Source organism: Mustela putorius, unplaced genomic scaffold (genome assembly GCF_011764305.1).
Source record: "Mustela putorius furo isolate JIRA1106 unplaced genomic scaffold, ASM1176430v1.1 tig00003859_pilon_pilon_pilon, whole genome shotgun sequence".
Classification (NCBI taxonomy): Eukaryota; Metazoa; Chordata; class Mammalia; order Carnivora; family Mustelidae; genus Mustela; species Mustela putorius.
This window is the reverse complement of record NW_025422011.1, coordinates 12,284,074-12,308,567: the sequence shown is the minus strand read 5'-3', so window position 1 is coordinate 12,308,567 and position 24,494 is coordinate 12,284,074. Positions and strand designations below refer to the sequence as shown.

At 42.7% G+C, this 24,494-nt stretch overlaps 1 protein-coding gene across 9 annotated transcripts in view; it reads left to right on the top strand.

The window, feature by feature from the left end:
- TCP11L1 (t-complex 11 like 1) overlaps positions 1 to 24,494 on the top strand; it is a 36,745-nt gene continuing 12,251 nt past the window's right edge. For 2 of the 9 annotated variants that reach the window (XR_199692.3, XR_199691.3), the window contains exons 1-6: positions 1 to 208; positions 3,665 to 3,852; positions 15,331 to 15,463; positions 16,721 to 16,841; positions 17,926 to 18,146; positions 23,722 to 23,858. Coding sequence is in view for 7 of the 9 variants with exons in the window: in XM_004755937.3 (XP_004755994.1) it covers positions 3,690 to 3,852; positions 15,331 to 15,463; positions 16,721 to 16,841; positions 17,926 to 18,146; positions 23,722 to 23,858 (775 nt within the window). In the remaining 2 variants the exon portion in view is untranslated. Of the gene's footprint in view, positions 209 to 449; positions 906 to 963; positions 1,072 to 2,179; positions 2,277 to 3,664; positions 3,853 to 5,580; positions 5,592 to 12,580; positions 12,802 to 15,330; positions 15,464 to 16,720; positions 16,842 to 17,925; positions 18,147 to 23,721; positions 23,859 to 24,494 lie in introns of those variants that run through there. The other 7 variants (XM_004755940.3, XM_004755937.3, XM_004755938.3 and 4 more) reach the window with 7 other exon arrangements.

The following is a 24,494-nucleotide window of genomic DNA, read 5'->3' as shown; positions in this document are numbered from 1 at the left end:
TTCCCGACGCTTGAGGAGCGGCCACACTGGCCGCTACCCACCCGAGCCTGGCTCGGAGGACCGCCCGCAGCGCGGCGAGGGATGCAGCCTCGGAAGGGCAGAGGCTGAAGCGTCCCGTGCTCGCCGCGCATCGTTCCGCGCCTCCGCCGCGGCGCCGGCGGCCGTCTCATTCCCCGCCCGAGCGGCAGGAGGGAGAACTCCGCGGCAGGTGAGGGAAGGGGACGCAGAGGCTGGCAGCCCTGCGGGGCCCGCGCGGGAGGCGCCGGGTGGCATTCCCAGGCATTTCTTGGCCCCGTCCGCGCCGGTCGGATCCCGTGCGGTCTGGTGGAGGCGAGGGGGAAGCAGGGGCGGCGGCGGGGGGCGGCGTAGGGCGGCCTTTGTCCCGCCCCTCGAGGCCGTGCTCCTAGCGCGCCCCTCTTCCATCACCCGCAGCCGGCCCGCCACTCCCTCGCCGGCCCGAACAGTTGTTTACAACGGAATCCGGGCGCCCAGAGTGAGTGGCACTGGGGGCCAGAGGGAGCGGGTCCCGGCGTCGGTGGACGGAGCGCCTTGCCTTTGCCGAGAGACCCTTTCTGCTGGGGAGTGTCTTGTGGCGCCCTGGGCCGAGCGTGTAGCTCGGATGGAAGGTCTTTCGGGCCAGTGCGAGGAGCCTCTTACCCCGGTTCCCTTTTCGGGCGGAGCCGGAGTTGGTGATTGTTGAATGAATGAGCACGCTGTAAGCAGTCGGCGCTTCCTGGAGCCCGGTAATTACAGCTCCCGTCTGGGGGAAGCCTGTGGTGTGCCAGCTGCTGTTAGGCACATTCTCTCGTCTCATCGTCCCCCAAATCGAAGAAGTAGGTAGCTGCATTTTACAGAGGAGGAAACTGAAGTGCCCCAGCTAATAAAGAGCCAGAATTGGAACCCAGGTACGTCTGAGACCAACGCCCATCCTTCCCACACACGCTGACATCACAGAGATGACACAGCTGTCAACAAATACTTAACGGGCTTCTGTTTGGAAGACAGGCTTACACGGATGGAGCGGATTGGGGAATGTGGTTGGTGCTGGGCACGAAGAAGTTAAAAATCTAGGTGAAGAGTTGTGTGTGTGTGTGTGTGTTTTAATTTATTTGACAGAGAGATCACAAGCAGGCAGAGAGGCAGACAGAGAGAGAGAGAGGGAGAAGCAGGCTCCCCGCTGAGCAGAGAGCCCGATGCGGGGCTCGATCCCAGGACCCTGAGATCATGACCTGAGCCGAAGGCAGTGGCCCAACCCACTGAGCCACCCAGGCGCCCCTGTGTGTGTTTTAAATAAAACTAGCAGTTTTGCAGGCTCGCCCTAACCCATCTTTCCCTCTTCATCACCTGCCACTAGTTCTCCTGCTCATTTTCGTGTGCCTTCACATTTGTCCCCTGAGTGAAATGCTCTCCCTTTCCACCTCCTCTCTCACTCTAGACATTTTTAAATTGGGTTAAATCCTCTGTTTTCAAAAGAACAGCTCAAATGTCACCTTTGTCGGGAATATTATCCCAGCCTTCCACCAGGCAGAATTCTTGTCTCCGTCTGCTCTGTTCCCTTAGTGATTTCTTCATGCCACCAAGACTTAAGCTTCAGTCTGTTGTTTCCTTGTGAGCACATTTCCCTCTCCAGGCCTATTTAAATAAGTACAGACAGATAGATAGATAGATAGAGATAAAAATATAGAATTTTTTAAAGGATTTTATTTATTTATTTGACAGAGACACAGCAAGAGAGGGAACACAAGCAGGGGGAGTGGGAGAGGGAGCACCAGGCTTCCTGCCGAGCACAGAGCCAGAGTCAGCTGGACTTGGGGCTCCATCCCAGGACCCTGGCATCATGATCTGAGCCGAAGGCAGATGTTTAACGACCGAGCCACCCAGGAGCCCCTAAATAAGTATATTTTGAATTGGATTTAAGGCAAGGATGCATGCCAGATGTTCAGTAACTAGCCCAACAAGAGTTCAGGGAAAGGTACAGACATTGCTGGGAAGTGTCCTGGGAGGAGTAGGACTTGAGCTGAATCTTAAAAGGATGAGGTTAGTTTACTAAACTGAGCGTTGGAGAAAAGCATGCCTTCCTCCTCACTGCGCAGTAGGAGTTACTTCATCCTTTCTGAGCTCATTCTCAGCATGTGAAGAGGATAAAATTAGAAGTGTGTGTGTTTGTCCTTTCTCATAGAATATGCTGGCAATGTTATCTTTTGGTTTGGAGCATATCCAGAGCCTAATAGGATTTAGGACAGAGGAGATGGTTGTCTGGAGTGGGATGTCAGAAGGTAAGGAGAACTGCATTAAAGCAACTTTCATATTAATAATACAGGCCTGGAAAAAAAAAATGCAGGCCTGAAAATGTCAATTCCAGTAACTTCATTTTATTTAATGGAGGGATCTGAAATTTCAGATAATTATATCAAGTGATTCTTCTCTGTTTAATGTGCAAAAGAGAGTCTGCCAGACCTTTTGGAAGGAGTCAACATTTCTTTTGATCCCTGGATTACCATCCAGGTGTATAATAAAGACTAATTAGTATTTATGAAAATGTTTTGTGATCTCCAAGTGCTGATGGTACAAATTCTAATTATTTGCAGTTTTGTGAATGCAGAAACATTGTGTCTGTCTTCTCCCTTAATTAGAAACACCTTAGGAAGAGAGAACTCTAGGGAAAAACCTTGGGAAAGAAAAACTTGACAAAACTTCTACAGTAAAAAGAGGTTATGGGCGCCTGGGTGGCTCAGTGGGTTAAGCCGCTGCCTTCTGCTCAGGTCATGATCTCAGGGTTCTGGGATCGAGTCCCGCATCGGGCTCTCTGCTCAGCAGGGAGCCTGCTTCCTCCTCTCTCTCTCTGCCTGCCTCTCTGCCTACTTGGGATCTCTCTCTGTCAAATAAATAAATAAAATCTTAAAAAAAATTAATTTAGAAAAAAAAATAAAAAGAGGTTACGATTTCAGGCCTTTTTTTTCCTTTTTTTTTTTTTAAACTGGCCCAAACCAATGTGCTAAATATTATTCCTGTTCTAACCAGCAACTTAAAAAATTAAAACTCCGCCCAACCCCATACATTGTGGTTGTTTGCAACTTCCTCCTTATGATCTTTTCCTGCTCACTGACAAGAAGTTAATAAAAATATTTGCCCCGCATATTCTTATATGCCTTGTAAGATTCTGCCTTCTGTGTCATCTCTAGTCATCCACACAACAGAATGAGGGAAGCGGCTCATCAGCCCAGTGTATGGAAGCAAAGGTTAAAAGCATGGTTTCCAAAGATTTTTCATATCAGCTCTCAGGAATGAAAGTAGTGACGAATTGAATCACTCTTTGATTAAAATAGAAGCGGGCACTTGGTAGTATTATCTTCCAACAATGTAAGGTCCTGTTCTTTTTTCTTTTGACATGGTACTTAGGAGTGTGGAACAAAAATATTCAAACTTGTCGCTCTGTATCTGAGGTACAGGTCCATAAATTTGGTAAATCACAAGCGTCATTTTAGAGCTGTCTGTTTAATCACTGAGGTACAATATGATAGCTGGGTAAGAGCTTCACAAGCCCATTCATTTTCACAGGTGAGAAAATTGAAACCCAAGGAGAATAAATGATTTGCCCAGAGTTGTACTACTAGCTTAGTGGCAGAGCCAGAACATTTGGTTCACTTTTTTTTTTCTTTCCTAGGAAAGTGAATTAAACTTAATTGAGAATGTCCGAAAACCCTGACAAGCCCAATATAAATGAAGCAGGAAAATCAAAATCGAATGATTCTGAGCAAGACCTTGAAGATGCTGTGAAAGGTTCTGATGCCGCTCTACAGAAAACAGTAAAGTCGGGCTCTCCCAGCACCCAAAGAGTGCAGAGACCTCACTGTAAGCAAATTTGCCTTTGGGTAGAAACCCTATGTTTTGAGATAATATTTTGATTAGGCTTCCTTGTACTTGTGACCTTGACCTGGGTTCTAATAATATAACATTGCGGATAACTAGTAAGTTATAATATTTAAGAATAGCAAGTTTCTCAACCGGCAGCGTAGTCACTTGTGGGTTTTCTTTTTTTCTGGGTTTTGTTTTTTTTTTTAAGATTTTATTTATTTATTTGACAGAGAGAGCACAAGTAGGCAGAGAGGCAGGCAGTGAGAGAGAGGAGGAAGCAAGCTCCCTGCTGAGTAGAGAGCCCGATGAGGAACTCGATCCCAGAACCCCGAGATCACAACCCAAACCGAAGGCAGAGTCCCAACCCACTGAGCCACCCAGGAGCCCCTCTTTTTTTCTGGTTTTTAAAAAAATTTTATTTATTTATTAGAGAAAATGCCCGGTGGGGAGGCAAAGAGCAGGAGAAAGAGAGAGAGAGAGTCGCAGACTGAGCAGAGAGCCCTGCGGGCCCATCCCAGGACCCGAGCTGGAAGGCAGATGCTTTACGGAGCCACTCATGCGCCCCCACTTGTGGGTTTTCAGTTGCTTGAGAAATTAAAGTTTTAGGATCCTGTCCAGAATATTCCTGTCTTCCTGCGGTCTCCGTGGCATTCCACTTTCTCTGAAGTGCTCTGAGAAAGAGGGTGGAGTGCAAATTGTAGCTTTAATTTAAAAAAGCGTCTGAAAAGTCTGAGGCAGGTTCCAGCCACGACTGTGCTTGTGCAGGTTAAAAAAGAAATAGGTTTTGAATGTGAGTGAGGTCACCACACCCTAACTTCATTGCCTGGGGGCTTCGTTCCCACGAGGCTGAGGGAATTCACTTTGCTGAATGGTCGGTCAAGTCATTTCGGATCCCTGGCAGGGAGCCGGCCTCATGGATGAAAAGGTGGTAATTTCCACAAGTATTCCCAGCAGTCGCCCCAACTCATGTCTTTTATTAAGAATACTTAAGCTTTTTGAAGTGAATCCAAAAATGAAAGTTTTAAGAGGGAGTGTCATAGTCTAAGAATGTCAGTGCTGATGTTATCTCTTTAAAATGGAGGTGATCAGTAGTTCTTCGTATTTGAAAGAAATATCAACATTTTTGGGGTTTCAGGTTGTTTCTTTTAAAATGATCAAAGTCCTTCCCAGGTAATTTATTAGTCCACACAGTACTCTTTTCTTTCTTTCTTTCTTTTTTAAATTAAGGTTTACGCCCCGTGTATGTGGCATGCTTTACTGACTGGTCCAGCTAGGCACCCCTCAACAAAGTATTCTTTTTTTCTTTTCCTTTTTAGATTTTATTTATTTGAGAGAGAGAGAGAGGGAGAGCTCATGTGCACACACATGCACGCGCCCATGGAGCAGGGGTGGGGAGGTTACCAAGGGAGAGGGAGAAGCTCACTTCCCGATGGGCAGGGAGCCCAACACAGGGCTCAGTCCTAGGACCCTGAGATCAGGACCTGAGCCGAAGGCAGATGCTTAACCGATGTTTAACCACACAGGTGCCCTTCAACGTAATATTCTTATTAGCAAACATTATGGGCCCCATTTTTATTGTGGTTTAGTATCACGTAAATTTTGATAAATACCAGTAGGTTCAGGGAAACTCGCTGTTGGTAGGACTGTCACGCATGTGTTATACCTTACAGAAAAAAATTATTTTTGCAGAAAAAAATCAGGTTCTTTTAGCACCCGAAATGTACAAAGACCTCACTGTAAGCAAATATGACTTTGGTTATACTGGTCTCTAACATGTATAGTTAGAAAGCTTCTGTTGTCTCATTCTTGTTTATTTTTTAAGATTTTATTTTTATGTAATCTCTATACACAACAAGGGGTTTGAATTCATAACCCTGAGATTAAGAGTCCCATGCTTTACTGACTTGAAACAGCCAGACATCCCTGTTTTCTCATTTTCATTTTTTTATTTAAAAAAAAAATTTTTTTTAAGCTTTTATTTATTTGTTTTTCCTAAGGATTTTATTTATTTATTTGACAGAAAGAGATCACAAGTAGGTAGGGAGGCAAGCAGAGAGGGTGGGGGGAGCAGGCTCCCTGCTGAGCAGAGGCTTAACCCACTGAGCCACCCAGGTGCCCCTGTTTTCTAATTTTTAAGATGAGGAAATTACACTTATCTCTTAGGATAGTTGTAAAGATTAAATGAATTCATGTAAAGCGTTTAGAATAATGCTTGGCACCTAGTAAATGCTCAATAAATATTAATTGTTAATACTACTGGCATGTCATCTATTGCGATTAAAGATACCAGACTGATTGCTGTAATTGGGATGTATATGGCTGACATAATGGTTTTATCACCTACAGTTTCTGACAAAGGAGGATCATTGGTATGGATCTTTAGTCATTCTTTGATTGATTGCCTTGCTTTGGCATCCTGTCAGTCTAATGGCATGACTCCAAATTAATGTCAGGCCAACATTAGACTATATTATCTGAGACTGTATGGAGTTATGTCCTTAAGACAAGAGTACTTATCTTGGGACCCAAGATTTTTAGGGGTTGTAGGAACAGCCAGAAAAGTATATCAACATTTGTGTGCATATGCATTTTTTTAGGAAGAAAGTCATGGAAGATTTCATTAAATTTGTTTAGAAGTCTATACCAAAATGATATATAAAATCAGTTCCCTAAAATATTGCTCTGGCTTCCTTGTTCTTCTTATAATAATAGGTAGGCACAGGGCCATGGGCCTCTGTGTAAAGCTCAGACCCTATAGTCTGGGGACCACATCAGGAAGCCTCACTCATCACCTAGAGCATAAATAAGAATTTATAAAATATTGGGGCACCTGGGTGGCTCAGAAGGGTAAGCCTCTGCCTTTGGCTCAGGTCATGATCTCAGGGTCCTGGGATTGAGCCCCACATCAGGCTGTCTGTTCAGCAGGGAGCCTGCTTTCCCCTGTCTCTCTGCCTGCCTCTCTGCCTACTCTCTCTGTCAAATAAATAAATAAATATTTAAAAAAAAAAGAATTTATAAAATATGAAAGAAACTGTAGACATTTGAGTTTGTAGTAACTGTAAAATCACTTCTGAATTCTACAAATTAAAATGTAAATAGCAAAAAGATAATCTTTAGCCTTGCAAATTATAATAGAGTAATATTTTAAGGGCAGAATTGCTGTTGGTAACTGTGATGTTGTGAATTATAAAATAAGAAAACTCTGGGTTTTGGCTAGTTCCTGGCAAAGAGCTCCCTTGGAATTTCCTAAGTGATGAGCGCTGGAAAGGTATCTTTTGTTATGTTAATGAGGTGACTTCTGGAAAGCATATAGATCACTCAAGGATGGGGGCTGGTTCCTAGGGGGACCCAGTCTCATATGATTAATTGGAGGGTTGAAACTTTCTTTTTTTAATTTTAAAGGTTTTTTTTTTGTTTTTTTGTTTTTTTTTTGGTTTGTCAGAGAGATTGAGAGCGAGTACAGGCAGGCAGATGGGCAGGCAGAGGCAGAGGGAGAAGCAGGTCCCCTGTTGAGCAAGGAACCAAGGAGCTCCATCCCAGGTGGCTGGAATCCCAGCGGCTCAACCCAGGCGTCCCAAGGGTTGAAACTTTCAGTCTCATCCCCCAACCTGCAGAGTGGGGAGAGGGTCTGGAAGTTAAATCAACTGTCAATGGCCAGTGATTTTTTTTTTTTTTTTTTTAAAAGATTTAAGAGAGGAAGAAAGCAGAGGCCTGGGCATGTGTGGGGAGGGGTGGAGAGAGAATCCTCCAGCAGATTCCCTACCAAACAACGAGAGAACAGGGACCCAGACCCGGGGTTTGATCCTAGGACCCTGAGATCAGGACTTGAGCTGAAATCAAGAGTTGATCGCTTAACCGACTGAGCCACCCAAGCACCCTGCCAATGACCTAGTGATTGAATCAATCATGCCTGTATAATGAAGCCTCTATTAAAAACCCCAGAGGACTGTGTTGGGGGAGCTTCTGGGTTGGTGAACACGTGCTGGTGCTGGGAGAGTGGGGTGCTCTGGGCACGGACGCTTCTCCCCCCTTGCCCCACCCATCTCTTCACGGGGCTGCTCCTGGGTCTAGCCTTTTGTACTAAACCAAGGATCTGCTAAGTGACATGTTTTTCAGTTCTGTGAGCTGCTGTAGCAGATTAAGCGAACAAGAGGAGGGAGTCATTGGAACCTCTGATTTATAGCACAGGTGACACGGTGGACTTGGAACTGGGGCAGTTTGTAGAACCCAGCCCCTAACCTGTGGGATTGGATGCTACCTGCAGGTAGATAGTGTCAGGATTGAATGGAATTGTAGGACCCCTGGTGGGTGTATGACAACTGCTTGCCCCCACACACGTTGGAATTTGGGCGCAGAACCTTTAGTAGTGATAGAGAATATTGGAAAAAAAAAAAAAAAGGCTGGCTTGTGAGAATTGGTTGGCCCTAATCTGAAGTGGTGATTTGATTCTAACAATGATGTGTTCCTTAAACACAGAGCTCCTCAGAGGAAGGGTTGGTCAGCTGTAACTTAATGTCCCCTCTGAGATTCTCTACTTCCATATGCTTCTCTGCTCACAAAGCACCTTCTGTGCTGGTGTTTCATCACCTTTTGGCCAGTGAAAGATGCTGTATTCAGATGAAAAGCATCAATTGTTATTCCAGTTAATATTTTCCATTTAGCTTTTTGGTTTATTGAATCAGTTCTTTGTGAGTTTAATTAGTAAATCCCAGGTCTCCTTAGATAAAGGGATGACACTAAGTTCTTACATTTTTAAAAAAAGATTTTATTCTTTTTTTTTTTTTAAGATTTATTTATTTATTTATTTGACAGAGAGAAATCACAAGTAGATGGAGAGGCAGGCAGCGAGAGAGAGAGAGAGAGAGGGAAGCAGGCTCCCTGCTGAGCAGAGAGCCCGATGCGGGACTCGATCCCAGGACCCTGAGATCATGACCCGAGCCGAAGGCAACGGCTTAACCCACTGAGCCACCCAGGCGCCCCTCTTTTTTTTTGAAGATTTATTTAGCTTTAGAGGGATAGAGAGAAAAAAGGCACACATGTGCATGTGGGCAAGGGACAGATGGGGTGAGGGAGAGGGAGAGAGTCTTAGGCAGACCCCACGCTGAGCACAGAGCCCTAGGCAGGACATGATCTCAGAATCCTGAGATCATGACCTGAGCTGAAACCAAGAGTCAGACACTCAACTGACTGTGCCACCTGGATGCCCCTAAAGATTTAATTTTTTTTTAAAGATTTTATTTATTTATTTGACAGAGAGAGATCCCAAGTAGGCAGAGAGGCAGGCAGAGAGAGAGGAGGAGGAAGCAGGCTCCCTGCTGAGCAGAGAGCCCCATGCGGGACTTGATCCCAGGACTGTGAGATCATGACCTGAGCCGAAGGCAGCGGCTTAACCCACTGAGCCACCCAGGTGCCCTAAAGATTTTATTTTATTTTTTTTTAGATTATTTATTTATTTATTTATTTGACAGAGAGAAATCACAAGTAGATGGAGAGGCAGGCAGAGAGAGAGAGAGAGAGAGAGAGAAGCAGGCTCCCTGCTGAGCAGAGAGCCCGATGCGGGACTTGATCCCAGGACCCCGAGATCATGACCTGAGCTGAAGGCAGCGGCTTAACCCACTGAGCCACCCAGACGCCCCTAAAGATTTTATTTTTAAGTAATCCCTATATCCAACATGGGGCTTGAATTTACAACCCCGAGGTGAGAATCGCATGCTCTACTGACTGAGCCAGCCAGGCGCCCCTGTGAGTTTAATTAGTGTATCCCAGGCATCCTTAGATAAGTGGATGGTACTAAATTCTTACATTTTGGTTTGTGTATTTCAGTAATCTCCACACCCAGTGTGGGGCTCGAACTCACAACCCCGAGATCAAGCTGCAGGCTCTTCCAACTGAGCCAGCCACGGTCCCCCCACTCTTACATTTTTAAAGCTCATGACGAGACTTTGAGTTATGGTGTGTCTGTGTTCAGTCAGTATTTATTAAGTGCATGCTGTGTGTCAGGAACCCAGCAGTGAGCCAGCGGGTCCACACAGTCTCTTTGCTCATAGAGCTTGCTGTCTAGTGAGGAAGACAAAGTAACAAACAATTTCTACACAGCGCACTATGTTCTGTGGATAAACTTTACCCTTCTTCACTGCACTCAGTGAATTGCCATTTGAGAATTTGCAAACACAAAACAGTCAACCCTGTGATTAGTATGCAGTGAACAATTCCTGTGGGTGTAGATCTGTAACGTATCCTGATCATATCATAGAATTGTAGCTCTTATCTCTTTTGATCAGGTACCCTTCATTAATAAGTTTGATTTTAAGTAGCTCCTAAGTTGGACAGTGCCTGTAAACTGGTGTCTGATGTTCTCAGCACTCGGTACAAATGGTTTTGTCCTAAGTATGCCCAAAACCCTGTGAACGCACTAACCTATAATTTGGAAGTCTCCTCTTTCATAGAACATTCCTTCGGTTGTCCTCTTTTTGCATATTAGCAAATAGTGGCCCTGGAAGATTTAAAGATTTAGGAGCAGAGGGAGATGGAGAGACAGAATCCCAAGTGGTCTCCCCAGTAGTGTGGGCCTCCTCACAGGGCTTGATCCCACCACCCGGGATCACAACCTGAGCCTAAACCAACAGTCAGATGCTTAACTGACTGAACCAGCCAGGCGCCTCTGGCCCGGAAGGTTTAAATGACTTGTTCAAGGTCACATTCAAGAGTCTTGGTTAGAGGGAATTGAATTTCTCCCTGACGTGCTCTGTCCATTGTGTTTCATGAGACCAGCGTCTATTTCTCATCACCCAAATGCCCCAAATTGTTGAAAAATGGCAAATTTACTGTGAAAACTGGGTGTGTTTCTGTTTGTTTGTTTGTTTTTCATAAGTTTAAGATGATCAGACATTTGAAGATTTTTGCAAAACCAGGGCTAAAACAAAACTTGGAAGCCTTGGTGACAATCCTGAGTCTCTTTAAGTTGGTGTGGCTCTTGATCTTGGGGTTGTGGGTTTAAGCCCCACATTGGGTGTAGTTGTTACTTAAGAAAAATAAAATCTTTTATTCTTTTTTTAGGATCTTTCTTTATTTGACAGACAGAGATCACAAGTAGGCAGAGAGATAGGCAGGGGAGGGGGGAAGCAGGCTCCCTGCTGAGCAGAGAGCCCAGTGTGGGGCTCAATTCCAGGACCTTGGGATCATGACCTGATCCGAAGGCAGGGGCTTAAACCACTGAGCCACCCAGGTGCTCCTGGAATTTAATAATTTCTGATGCTTGCTGTTGATATGCCACAGTGGAAGTTCCATTTTCTGATAAATGGAAAGAGAAAATAATAGCTTGAATAAATTTAATAATCAGTATGCATATAGCAAATTCCTGCTCAGTGCCTTTGAATTTTTAATCGACTTCATTGAGGTATAATTTATATATAATGAAGTTGAATTTTAAGTATGTATTTGAGTTTTGACAAATGTATTTACAGTTGTGTCACTGCTGCCACAATTATGAGCTGCTAGAACATTTTCATCACCTCCCCAAATCCCCATGTCCCTGGACAGTGAATCTTTCCTACCATTTGATCACAGTGTTTGACCCATTTAATGTATTGTTGAATTTGGTTTGCCATATTTTGTCGAGGATCTTTGCATCTATGTTCATCAGGGATGTTGACCTGTAATTTTCTTTTCTTGTAGAGTCTGGTTTTGGTGTCAGGGCAATGCTGGCCTCATATAATGAGTTCCAGCCTTTGACAACCACTTACTTGCTTTCTGTCACTATAATGTTGCCCTTTTTATGATTTCAAATAAATGGAATCGTACTGTATATAGTCTTTGTATCTGACTCGTTAACTTGAGATGATGCTTTTAGGATTCATTTGTGTCTTTGCATGTTTTCGTTTATTCCTTTGTTATCACAGGGTAGTATTCTGGTGTATGGTTACAATCTGTTTATCCATTCTGCCGTTGATGGACATTTGGATTAGTTCTAGGGTGTGATTGTTAGGAAAAATGCTGCTGTTAAAATTTGAGTACAGGTCTTGGCCTGTACTCGACAAAACATGGCCATATGTTTTCAGTTTTCTTGGGTGAAGACCTAGGAGTGGGTTTGCTGGGTCATATGGTCAGGGTATGCTTTACTTTATAAGAAACCAAGAACCAGTTTTCCAAAGTGACGGTACCATTTTTCATTCCCATTGTTTATGTATGAGAGAGTTCCAGATACTCCACATCTATGTCAGGACTTGGTATGGTCAGCATCTTTCATTTTGGCCATTCCAGTAGGTGTGTAGTGGTATCTCAGTGTGGTTTTAAATTGCATTTCCCTGAATCTAAAAGGAAAAACCTACAGTTTTCAACTTGCGTGGGGCAAAACCCAGTCCTTCCTCCTGGGTTTTTCTCCTGGGTGTCTCTTTTACTACTCACACAGAGTATATCACTTTTTTTTTTTTTTATTTTTTTATTTACTTGAGAGAGAGAGAGTGAGAAGGTGAGAGAGGAGAAGGTCAGAGAGAGAAGCAGACTCCCCATGGAGCTGGGAGTCCGATGCGGGACTTGATCCCGGGACTCCAGGATCATGACCTGAGCCGAAGGCAGTCGTCCAACCAACTGAGCCACCCAGGTGTCCCAAGTATATCACTTCTAATACCAAATGTGTGGGGTTCCCCTCCCCTGCCACCACCAAGCAATTTTCACACCAGCTGGGTGTCCTACATTGCAAATGAATTCTGACACTGTTTGCCCACAGATACCATCAGATCTTACAGGTGAAGGGCTTAGTTCCACAGGAATACTGCCCCCCACCTCCAGTCCCTCTGCTTTGGCCACCAGTCACAAGCCTAGGTTGTCATCTGTGCTTCTGAGCAGTGGGCTATAGCTTGGAGATTCCGCCGACCCCTCCATGGATTCTGTTGATTTGCTAGAGTGGCTCAAGGAACTCAAGGCGACACGGTTCACCGGTTTATTAAGGTAAATACAGATGAGCAGCTAGATGAAGAGCTACCTGGGGTGAAGTCTGGGGGTTTCCTCCATGCTGGAGCTTCTGTCTCTGTGGAGTTGGGGAGCATCACCCTTTCCAGTATGGATGTGTTGGACAACCTGGGAGATCTCTGAATGCCCTGCTATTGAGACTTTATAGAGGCTTCCTCCTGCAGGCCTGATTAATTATTAACTCCATTTCCAGCCCTTCTAACCTCTCTGGAGAATAGGACTGAAAATTCCAGCCTTCTGATCCTGGCATGGTCTTTGTGGTGACCAGCCCCCATCCAGAAGCTGTCCACGAGCTCATTCAGAGTCACCTCGAAGGAACAAAACCTGTTCCTTCTGCTTATCGCTTCGGAATTATCAAGGGGTTTAGGAGCCTGCTGTTAGTGAGGGGATCAAAAACCAAATATTTTTTTTTTTCTTCAAAGATTTTATTTATTTATTTGATAGAGAGAAATCACAAGTAGATGGAGAGGCAGGCAGAGAGAGAGAGAGAGGGAAGCAGGCTCCCTGCTGAGCAGAGAGCCCGATGCAGGACTCGATCCCAGGACCCTGAGATCATGACCCGAGCCGAAGGCAGCGGCTTAACCCACTGAGCCACCCAGGCGCCCAAAAACCAAATATTAAAACTAGATGCTCCTCGTGTTCTTATCACTTAGGAAGTAAGAAGGATTTTAGGAGTCTTCTGCCAGGAACCAGGGGCAGAAACCAGTGTACATATTTTCTGTTATCTCACACTGATGATTAATGATGTTGAATAGCTCTTCATGGCCTACTGGCCACTGTGTATCTACTTTGGAGCAATGTCTCTTCAGATCTTCTGCCTATATTTTACTGGTTGTCATCTGTTTTTGTGTTATAAGAGTTCTTTCTGTATTCTGCCTACAAGTCCTTTATCACATGTGTGTTTTGCATAGATTCTGTCCTACCTGACATGCCTTTTCATTTTCTTTGTAGGAGTCTTTCACAGAATAAAAGTTTTAAGTTTTGGTAAAGCACTGTTTATCAATTTTTTTCTCTTAATATATTGAGTTTGATCTTTTTGTATCTTACTCCAGATATCTTAATTCAAGATAAAGATTTCACCTGTCTTTTCTCCTAGGAGTTTTAAAGTTTTAGCTCTTATATTTAAGTCTGTGGTCCATTTTGGGTTCCTTTTTACTTATCATGTGAGGTTAGGGTTGAGGGTCATTCTTGTATATACTGAGAACCAAGTGTTCCAGCACTGTTTAGCTAAACTAGTCTTGCCTCATTGACTACATGTATATGTATGTATGTGTGTGTGTATCAGTCTGTTTCTGGGTTCTCTCTTCTCTTCAGTGGGTCTGTGGATCTGTCTTCATACCAAAAATACTGTCTTGATTGTTGTAGCTTTAAAGTAACTCTTGAGATCAGTTAGTGTAAATCTTCCAACTTTATTCTTTTCCACAGTAGTTTTCATTTTTGTAGGTCCTGTGCATCTCCATGTAAATTTTAGAATCAGTTTGGCTTTTTCAACCAAAAAACTTGCTGGGGTTTTTACTGGGATTGCATTTTATGAATAGATCAATTTGGCAGAAATTGACATCTTAGTAATATTGAAAATTTTTATCTGGGCTTTGATTTTTGGATATTATATTTTGCTAATATTCATGAAGCAAGATTTATTTATTTACTTATTTATTTAGTATTTTTATTATTATCCTGTGGAAACGTTGAAAAGACTTTTTGTTGAGTATTCCCAACTTCCCCTATTGTGACTAAATAAAGATTTTTACCAGATAGCATATGACCAGCTCTTAGATTTAGTTCCTTTTTTTGGTGAGCAAAAGAAAAAGGTAAAAGAGGAAGGTAAATAGTTTTTGAGTAACCTAAGAAGATCTTTATAACTGCTAAACCCTGTGCAAACCAATGACATTTATCTCATTTGAAGCCTAGGTCTTATCCCCATTACAGAAAATTAATATACCTTCTTAATTATCTTCTGGGTCAGTGCTTTTCAAATTATGGTTTCAAAACATTTTTAGTATCACATACAGGGTAGTAGCTTTAGTTTTCTGAGTAGCACCTGATGTGCTAAACTACTTGATGAATTTTAATTTGGGGGAATTCGCTCCTGGTGCAGTATTAGTGGTGACACAAAATGTAAACCGATGATGGGAACAAATGAGGAAATCCTAGATCTGGGGTCTCCTTTCTTAAATTTAAATTTAATTTAAAATTTAAATTAAATTTAAATTTTTCTTGACTTAAAAATCTTACCTAAGTCTCAGTTTAATTTAATCATTTCCACCGACCAGCCATAAGTAAAAAACTGGCTATTTTCAGTGTTGGAAGTGGTCTCTGTTTTTAGGTTTCTAGGTTAAAAAAAAAAAAAAAATGAAACAGGTAAAGTTCTGTTGTTTGAAATTGCCAGAGTATTTTCATAAATAGAGGCATAACCAAAATTATTAGCTGGTACCAGCTGCCTTCTCCTCACATTAATGGAAATTTTAATCTAGAGAAGCAAATCTCTTACACTGGGTTTTGTTACAGCTAGTCCTCCTCGATTTGTGACAGTAGAAGAACTTCTAGAGACAGCGAAAGGAGTCACTAACATGGCTCTAGCCCATGAAATTGTAGTAAATGGAGACTTTCGGATTAAACCAGTCGAATTACCAGAAGACAGGTAAGGCGGTTACTGAGTTACCTTGTTTAGTGGAACTCTGCCATTTCCCAGTTCTGGAAAGGTCTTCTCCGCTTGATGTCAGCATATTCAAATGTATTTTTTCCTATTGTATGTTGTTGCTAAAAAAAAAAATCCCTCAGTATGTCTGTGCTTGGAATCTGATCATAAATAAAAGGTCTAGGAAATCTGTGGACACCTTTCATGTCAGTTTCCTCCTACTGCATAGGGCTTAGCTGTCCTATCTTGTGTTTTCATTGTACTGTTGCATTCATTTCTTGTAAACTACCACATTGTACTGTAATTGTTGGTTTACTGCGTTCTTCACCAGATTGTAACCTACAAAGACAAGGACTATACATTATTTTCTACGTCCGTAGCACCTGGCACACATCATATTGAATCTAAAACTCTTGAGTGTAAAAGTGTACCTTCTAAAATGTATTGTCATAAGAAAGCAAAATCATTGCCCATTATAACTGTACAAGTGTCGTGATAAACATTGGAGGAGGAATGGCTGCTGGGTTGCCAAGCTATGGTGTCGCACACATGAGCCTTTTATGACTTTATAGATCTTTCTTCTGTGTTCTGCAAAGATAGTACTTTTTCACATTAATAATGAAGAACTACCTGTTTTGCTCTCACAATATAAAGACTCTGTTTTTTTTTGAAGTTTTTATTTGTAAGTAATCTCTACACCCTACATGGGGCTCAAACTCCAAACCCTGAGATCATGCTCTACTGACCAAGCCAGCCAGGTGCCCCCAGAGACTGGTTTTAATGAGATGTTATATGTTAGTGGTAAGAGTTCGGTACCTAATTAAGCAAGTATCACACAGATCACATAGGAATAGGATATTTTCTGGAAGTAAAGTACTTCAGCCTATATATATGCCGAGTTGTTATCTTAAACTGCTTAATCATAAATATCTTAAGGAACTTGCTGTTTTCTGAGAAAATTAAAACAGCTCCGAACTTTTCAATATGCTTTTTAGCCTATGGCACTGTTATATGCTATTAATTGGCCCAATGTCATCTGTCAAATGAGTTGAAAGTTATTCTGTCCAATGAGTTATTTATTGAAATAAATCACTAAACTTAAAATAAGGTATGTGCTTGGTTTAAGTATATCCAGGAAATCTTTCCTTCATCCAAATTATTTTTAAAATTTCTCACCCTCAACTTGGAGAATTTGCGCTTTTGGAAGTGATTCGAGGCTCAAATATTTTATTTGCTTATTTTTTTCCTATTTGTTTCCAGTTTGGAGAAGAGAGTGAAGGAGATTGTACATAAAGCTTTTTGGGATTGCTTGAGTGTCCAGCTAAGTGAAGACCCCCCCACATATGACCATGCCATCAAACTTGTTGGGGAAATCAAAGAGGTGAGGCAAAGAGCCATTTGTGGTGCTTTTGTGGTGTGTTTGGAGTAGTCAGCTTCTCTGTGTTACTGCACCAAAAGACTCGAAAGAAATTGAAGGATAAGTTAAAACTTGTACTTGCTGAAATGTGGATTAAGACTATTTTTGAATAGCTCAATGTGCTTTTAAAAATTTGAAACAAACCATGATAACTTGAAGGCTTTACTTTTGTAAATGAAGTTGTATTTGTCTGTGTGTATGTATTTTTTTAATATTTAAAGATTGATTTATTGAGAGCAAGAGAGCACACGTGGGAGCAGGGTCAGAGGGAGGGGAGAATCAAGCAGACTCTATGCTGAGCAAGGAGCCCAACATGGGGCTCAGTCTCACAACCTGCTGACCCTGAATTCATGATCTGAGCTGAAACCAAGACTTAGATGCTTAACCGACTGAGCAAACCAGGTGCCCCTGAAGGTTCATATTTTTAGAAAGAATTATTTAAGGAAAACAAAAGTTATTTTACAATATAGGTGGTTTGTAAAAAAAAAATTAATAGGTGTGGATGTGTTCAATTTATAATGGCCAAAAAATGATTCAGTCCATGGGATAGAGAAGGCATTATGTAGAAGTTAATTCTTTTGCAAATACCTTTAGCAATGGTATCAAAGAAATGTATCAGTGGAAATTGACATCTGTGTTGGCTCAGAGGCTCACATTAATTGTGTTTTTTCTCATTTTTAACAGTTTATCTTTTATCTGAGGGACTGCTACATAAACCTTAAATGGAAGCTTAAATAACTAGTCTAAATGATTTGCAAACAGGGCACCTGGCTGGCTCAGTCAGTAAGGCACACAACTCTTGATCTCAAGGTTGTGAGTTTGAGCCTCATGTTGGGCATAGAGCCTATTTTAAAAATAAATAAATGATTTGTAAACATGTTTTCTATCCACTGTTAAATAAAAGGTTAAAATATGTATCACAGTAACAATTGTATTATAGTAACAATTGATAAGCCCTTATTTGGGTCATTGTGAGTTCCTTTGCATATAATCAAAAATGATGTCTGACTAAGAAACTTTGATTTAACTTAGCTGTGCTCTTTTGTAGACTCTCTTATCTTTCTTGCTGCCTGGTCACACTAGACTGAGAAACCAGATAACAGAAGTCTTGGATCTGGATCTGATAAAGCAAGAAGCAGAGAATGGGGCCCTAGACATTTCCAAGCTGGCAGAATTCATTATTGGCATGATGGGGACCCTCTGTGCACCTGCTCGAGATGAGGAGGTCAAGAAACTAAAGGACATTAAGGAAATAGTGCCTCTTTTCAGGTATAGAAATCATGTTAATCACCTTCAGTGTGCTTAAAATACAGAGCCTTTTCTCTTTTTCTTTTCTTTTTAGATTTCTTCATCTTGGAGTGGGGGGAGGGGCAGAGGGAGAGAGTATCAAATAGACTCCATGCTGAGCATGGACACAGGGCTCAATCAGAGCCTGTTTTCAAATTTAGAATTCAAGTGTAGATACATGTGAATTAAAAAAATAAATAAATAAAAAACAAACATTTTGTAAAATAAAGAAAAGTAGAAAGAAGGAAAAAAAATCATCCATAATTTTACCATCTAGAGGAAAAATCACTGTTAATCATGTTGATTTTTTTGTTGTTTTTTTCTCCCTCAACATTTTATTTTGAAAAATTCCAAATGCACAAAAAAGTTAAAAAAAAAAAAAAAAGAAGAAGAAGAAGAAACCATGCGGTTAATACTCATGTATCCTTTACACAGATCTCCCAGGTTTTTTGTTTGTTTGTTTTAAATATTTACATATTTGAAAGAGAGGGAATGTGGTGGGGAGGGAGAGGGAGATAGCTTGGAGCCTGTTGTGGGGCTCAGTCACAACACTGAGATGACCTGAGTGGAAATCAAGTCAGATGCCTTAAACAACTGAGCCACCTAGGTGCCTCCAGACATTGTGACATTTTACCCTTAAACCTTTGAGTAGGTGTCTCCCAAAAATGTGGACATTCTTCTGTATAATTAAAAAGAGGGTCATCTTGCTGGTTCAGTCACTAGAGTGTGTGACTCTTGATCTCCAGGTTGTGAGTCCATTGGAGGTAGAGATTACTTAAAAATAAAATCATAAGCAAGGAGCATGTTGATGGCTTGGTTGGTTAAGTGTCTGCCTTTTGCTCAGGTTAGGATCCCAGGGTCCTGGGATTGGGCCCCACATTGGGCTCTCTACTCAGCAGCCTGCTTGTGTGCATGCTCTCTCTGTGCCAAATAAATAAAATCTTAAAAAAAAATCTTAAAAATATCTTAAATTCTTAAAATCTTAAAAACAATAAATATCTTAAAATCTTAAAAAATAAAAATCTTAAAAACAAAAAACCAAGACATTGAAGAAATTGAACATGAATATAATTCTATTAACTAACATATAATTCATATTAACTTCCTTTGGTCTTTTGGGTGTTTATTTTTAAAGATCTTTTTTTTTTTTTTTTTTTTTTTGGGTTTATTTTATTCATCAGAGAGACACAGAGAGACAGAGGGAGAAGCAAGAAGCATGCTCCCCGCTGAGCAGGGAGTCAGATGCTGGACTCTATCCCAGAACCACCCCGGGATCATGACCTGAGCCGAAGGCAGATGCTTAACCAACTGAGCCTCTCAGATGCTCAGGTGTTTATTTTTAAATATATATAATCATGATCAAATTTATATAATTTTTTAAAAAAGATTTTCATTTATTTGACAGAGATCACAAGTAGGCAGTGAGGCAGGCAGAGAGAGGAGGAAGCAGGCTCCCCGCTGAGCAGAGAGCCTAATACAGGGCTCGATCCCAGGACCCTGAGATCATGACCTGAGAGGCTGTAATCCACTGAGCCACCTAGGTGCCCCTATATAAGTTTTTAAAAGTAGGCTCCATGCCTAAAGCTTTTATGCCTGACCCTGAGATCAAGAGTTGCATGCTGTACCAACTGAGACACCCCAAATTTATATAATTTTTCTGATAATATTATTATTATTTTTTATAAAGATTTTTATTTATTTATTTGACAGACAGAGATCACAAGTAGGCAGAGAGGCAGGCAGAGAGAGAGAGAGGGAAGCAGGCTCCCCACTGAGCAGAGAGCCCAATGCAGGACTCGATCCCAGGACCCTGAGATCATGACCCAAGCCGAAGGCAGTGGCTCAACCCACTGAGCCACCCAGGCGCCACATTCTGATAATATTATTGACAAACAATTGACATGATGCTGCATGAGAATGTGACTTTTGGCCAGCTGCTTAGCTCTATATGTAGTGACTGGGACACCACACTTTGGAAGTCCTTTAGGGGAGTAGCTTTTATAACAGGTCATGTCCCTAGTGGAGACACTAGAAGCCATGCCATAGAATTATTACGAACTCTATTAGCACACATATATACATAAATATGTTAGCGGGGCAGCCCCCAAACCTCTGTCTTCTCTCAGCTGTTATGTAACCTGTGTGCTGCTGCCTTATTGGCCATCTGAGTGACTAGATGATGTCAGATCTCGTGAGCCCAAATGTTCAGCTGACTCTAAGAAGTCCTCCTGGTGGGCATTGTGGGCCTGACTTTTTCTATAAACCTTACACCCTAATTAGGGTGGCTCAGTTGTCAAGTGTCTGCCTTCAGCTCAGGTCATGATCTCAGAGTTCTGGGATCGAGCCCCGAATTGGGCTCCCTCTTCTATGGGAAGCCTGCTTCTCCCTCTCCCACTCCCCCAGCTTGTGTTCCCTCTCTTGCTGTCTCTCTCTCTCTCAAATAAATAAATGAAATCTTAAATAAATAGACAAACAAATATACCCTATTTCACTTTTTTTTTTTTTTTAAAGATTTTATTTATTTATTTGACAGAGAGAGATCACAAGTAGGCAGAGAGGCAGGCAGAGAGAGAGAGAGAGAGAAGGAAGCAGGCTCCCTGCTGAGCAGAGAGCCTGATGCGGGACTCAATCTCAGGACCCTGAGATCATGACCTGAGCCGAAGGCAGCGGCTTAACCCACTGAGCCACCCAGGCGCCCCCTATTTCACTTTTTTTTAATTGAAAGTGTCATTGAGATAATTGTGTGTTCGTGTGGAGTTGTAAGAAATAATACAGGACACTTTATCCAGCGTCCCCTGAAGCTAACCTTCCGCAGAACTGCAGAGGCGTCACAACTAGACTGTTGAGATGAATACAATCCAGGGACCTCACTCAGATTTCCAGTTTTACTTGAATGCGCTTGTGTCTGTATATTAATTTTTATATAATTTTATCCCTGTGTAAGTTTGTGTATCCACCACTGCATTCAAGGTTCTGGGCAGTTCCAACACCACAGAATCCCTTTTGTAAAACCAATGTAGATTATTTCTTAAGACTCCCCATAAGTATTTGCAATGGCTGCAAGATATTTATTTGCATAGATATGGCTAACTATTACCCTATGAAAATGGACAATTAGAGTACATATAATTACTGTTTAATCCTGTTATGAACATCCTTGCAAATAAAACTTTTTTCTGTATTTTAGATTATTTCCTAACTATAAGTTCTTTAGGGTGTGAGAGCACAAGCAGGGGGAGCAGCAGAGGGAGAAGGAGAAGCAGACTCCCCGCTGAGCAGGGAGCCCGATGCAGGGCTCAGTCCCAGGACCCTGGGATCATGACCTGAGCCAAAGGCAGATGCTCAACCAACTGAGCCACCCAGGCGCCCCTAAGTTCTTAAATAGGCTTCCTGTGTCAGAGGATAGGAACAGTTTTAAGATTCTCACTGCATGTTACCAAGTTGCTTTCCAAAAGTTCCTTTTATTTTCAGCTTTTTTTTTTTTTTTTTTTTTTAAAGATTTTATTTGAGAGAGAGGGGCGCCTGGGTGGCTCAGTGGGTTAAGCTGCTGCCTTCGGCTCAGGTCATGATCTCAGGGTCCTGGGATCAAGTCCCACGTCGGGCTCTCTGCTCGGCAGGGAGCCTGCTTCCCTCTCTCTCTCTCTCTGGCTGCCTCTCCATCTACTTGTGATTTCTCTCTGTCAAATTAATAAATAAAATCTTTTAAAAAAAAGATTTTATTTGAGAGAGAGCGTGAGCATAAGCAGTGTGGGTGAGGGGAAGAGGAGCAGAGGAAGAGGAAGAAGCAGGCTCCCTCCTGAGCAGATAGCCTGGATGTGGGGCTTGATCCCAGGACGCTGGGACCAGGACCTGAGCTGAAGGCAGAGGCTTAATCCACTGAGCCACCCAGGCGCCCCTAAAAATAAAAATCTTATTGGGCCTCCTGGATGACTCGGTTGGGCGTCTGCCTTTGGCTCAGATCATGTCCTGGGGTTCCAGGATCAAGCTCTATCTGGCTTCCTGCTTATCGGGGAGTCTGCTTTTCCCTCTGCCCCTCACCCTGCTCGTTTTCTCTCTCTCTCTCCCCACCTCTCCGTCTCTCTCTCAAATAATAAAAATATTAAAAAAAAAATCTTAACAAAAAACTCCTAAAAATGGATGTGTTTATTCATGCAACAGGCTCTTACTGAACATCTCTAAAGCAGTGGGCCTGGTGCTAAATGTTAGAATAGTCAGAAAGAGCTTCTAATAAGGCCAAGTGAGGAGTTCCTAGGAAGTGAGTCCTCTGGGGAAATAACTTGCAGCAAACTCAACCTAAACTCAAATTCCTACTGAGACAGAGAAGGCCCGGGGAGCCCCGCAAAAATGGGAGTCCGTACACTGTTGAAAGGGAGGCAGCTGAATGTGGGCCTGTGTTGTCAGATCTTCTCATTTCTCGGGAGAGGCTGGAAATGGAGGTCTTTGAAAACATGTTGGGAGCACAAACGCGTTCGTGGGCTACTCCAGTCAGTGGCTGCCAGTGGGCAGTTTCCGGCCGTCACTGGTCTGCAGTCCAGTTGCAGTTGATTTAGGGAATTGCTAAGGAGTGCTCAGAGGAGAGGCAGAATGTGCCGTGGAGAAAGGGGGGCTGTTCCATATACTTGGGAGGTGTTCAGGATGGCAGGGGAAAGGCCACGAATCGTTCTCAGACTGTGTGATTTTTCCATGATAAACACCCACATATAAGGTCATTGTATCATACAGTGTTAGGTCAGTCCCAGAGGGCATCAGGGGACTCAGAGGACATGTGACCCTGTTCTTCCTTCCATGTGGGGCCACACCCAAGCCTGTACCTTGGGTTCTCAACCACCTTCAGCAAATAGGTCCCTTAGCAGCTCCCAGGCTCTGGAGAGAGAGGTATGTACCTGACAGGCGGGACTCGAGGCGTCCTGAGCGTCGGGTCAGGTCTGCTCGTCGGGCACATTCAGAGTGCGAGCTCACCATTCTGCTGCAAAACTAGAACAGAAAGCAGGCCCTGAAACGAAGATCCTGGGGGGAGAGAGGAGAGAGTTCTTATTCTTTCTTTGCTGGGAAAGTGAATTAGCCTGTGTGACCATGAAGACCGGGTGGTCCTGTGTCTGCCCTTGACCTCGGGTCCTGGCTGTCCTTCCTCTGTGCTTCCAGGAGGGCTGACCCAGTGCCAAGGAGCGAGTTCCAGCCTACACAGGCAGTGGGGGAGCTGTGTTTGCTTGGAGGTAGGCCATGGAGGAGGGGGGACAGAAGGCAGCTTAAAAACTTAGTCTTTTTAATCTGTTACTTAAATTTTTGTGTTTTCTAAATTTTTCTTATTTTATGTTTATTTTTTATTAAATAATCTTTTTGCCCCACTTGGAGCTCAAACTCACAACCCCAGGGTCAAGAGTCGCATGCTCTAGCGGCTGAGCCAGCCAGGCACCCCCACTAAATTTGTTTTTCTTGATCTACTTGCTGCTCTTTCTGAGATGAAAAGCCTCTCTCAAATCTGCTGCCTTCTTTCCTCCAAGACAGTGCTTCCTTGACACGTGCCGAGTTCTAAATGCTTTTCTTCCTTTTCTCTCAGGGCAATTTTTTCCGTGTTGGACCTCATGAAAGTGGACATGGCGAACTTTGCCATCACTAGCATTAGGCCGCATCTCATGCAGCAGTCTGTGGAATACGAAAGGAAGAAGTTTCAACAGCTTTTGGAGAAGCAGCCAAGTACGTCCGATGCTTTGTGGCTCCTGCACTCTTTCTCCATTTCAGGGCCCTAGCTGGTTGCACAACGACACTGTTTGCCTAATAAAACTCAAATTTTGTATGGGAGTGTTCTGATTTCAAGATAGAAAAGTACCAGACTTTGGACTTGACAATGGACAAACAAGAGAAACAGAAGTAGAATATAAGAAAAGAAATTTAAAAGAACCAAGAAGTCCGAAATTAGGTTTTTAATGAAAATATCAGTTTGGGGTAAATCGTATGCTTGGCCTTAATTTTTAAAACATGGCAGACTTCTTGTAACTATTTAATTCACGTGCCCCTCTCTCAAAGGTACAGGAAGAAATTTTACTTTGCCTCCGTTCTATATGCAGAAAATATTTCTGGTCTTATACCCAGAAAAAGTCTCATTTTCATAAACCTCTCCGATGACTGCAGGAGGACAATAGGACTATAGCATGCAAAGCTATGTTGTATTTCTAGAATGGTTTTGTTGGGGGGGGTTCTCTGCATCGACAGCGGATAGTCCTGGTTAATTATAGTCTTTGGATCCAATTTATTTATTTATTTTAAGATTTTGTTTATTTAAGGGGCACCTGGGTGGCTCAGTCGGTTGAGTGTCAGCCTTTGGCTGAGGTC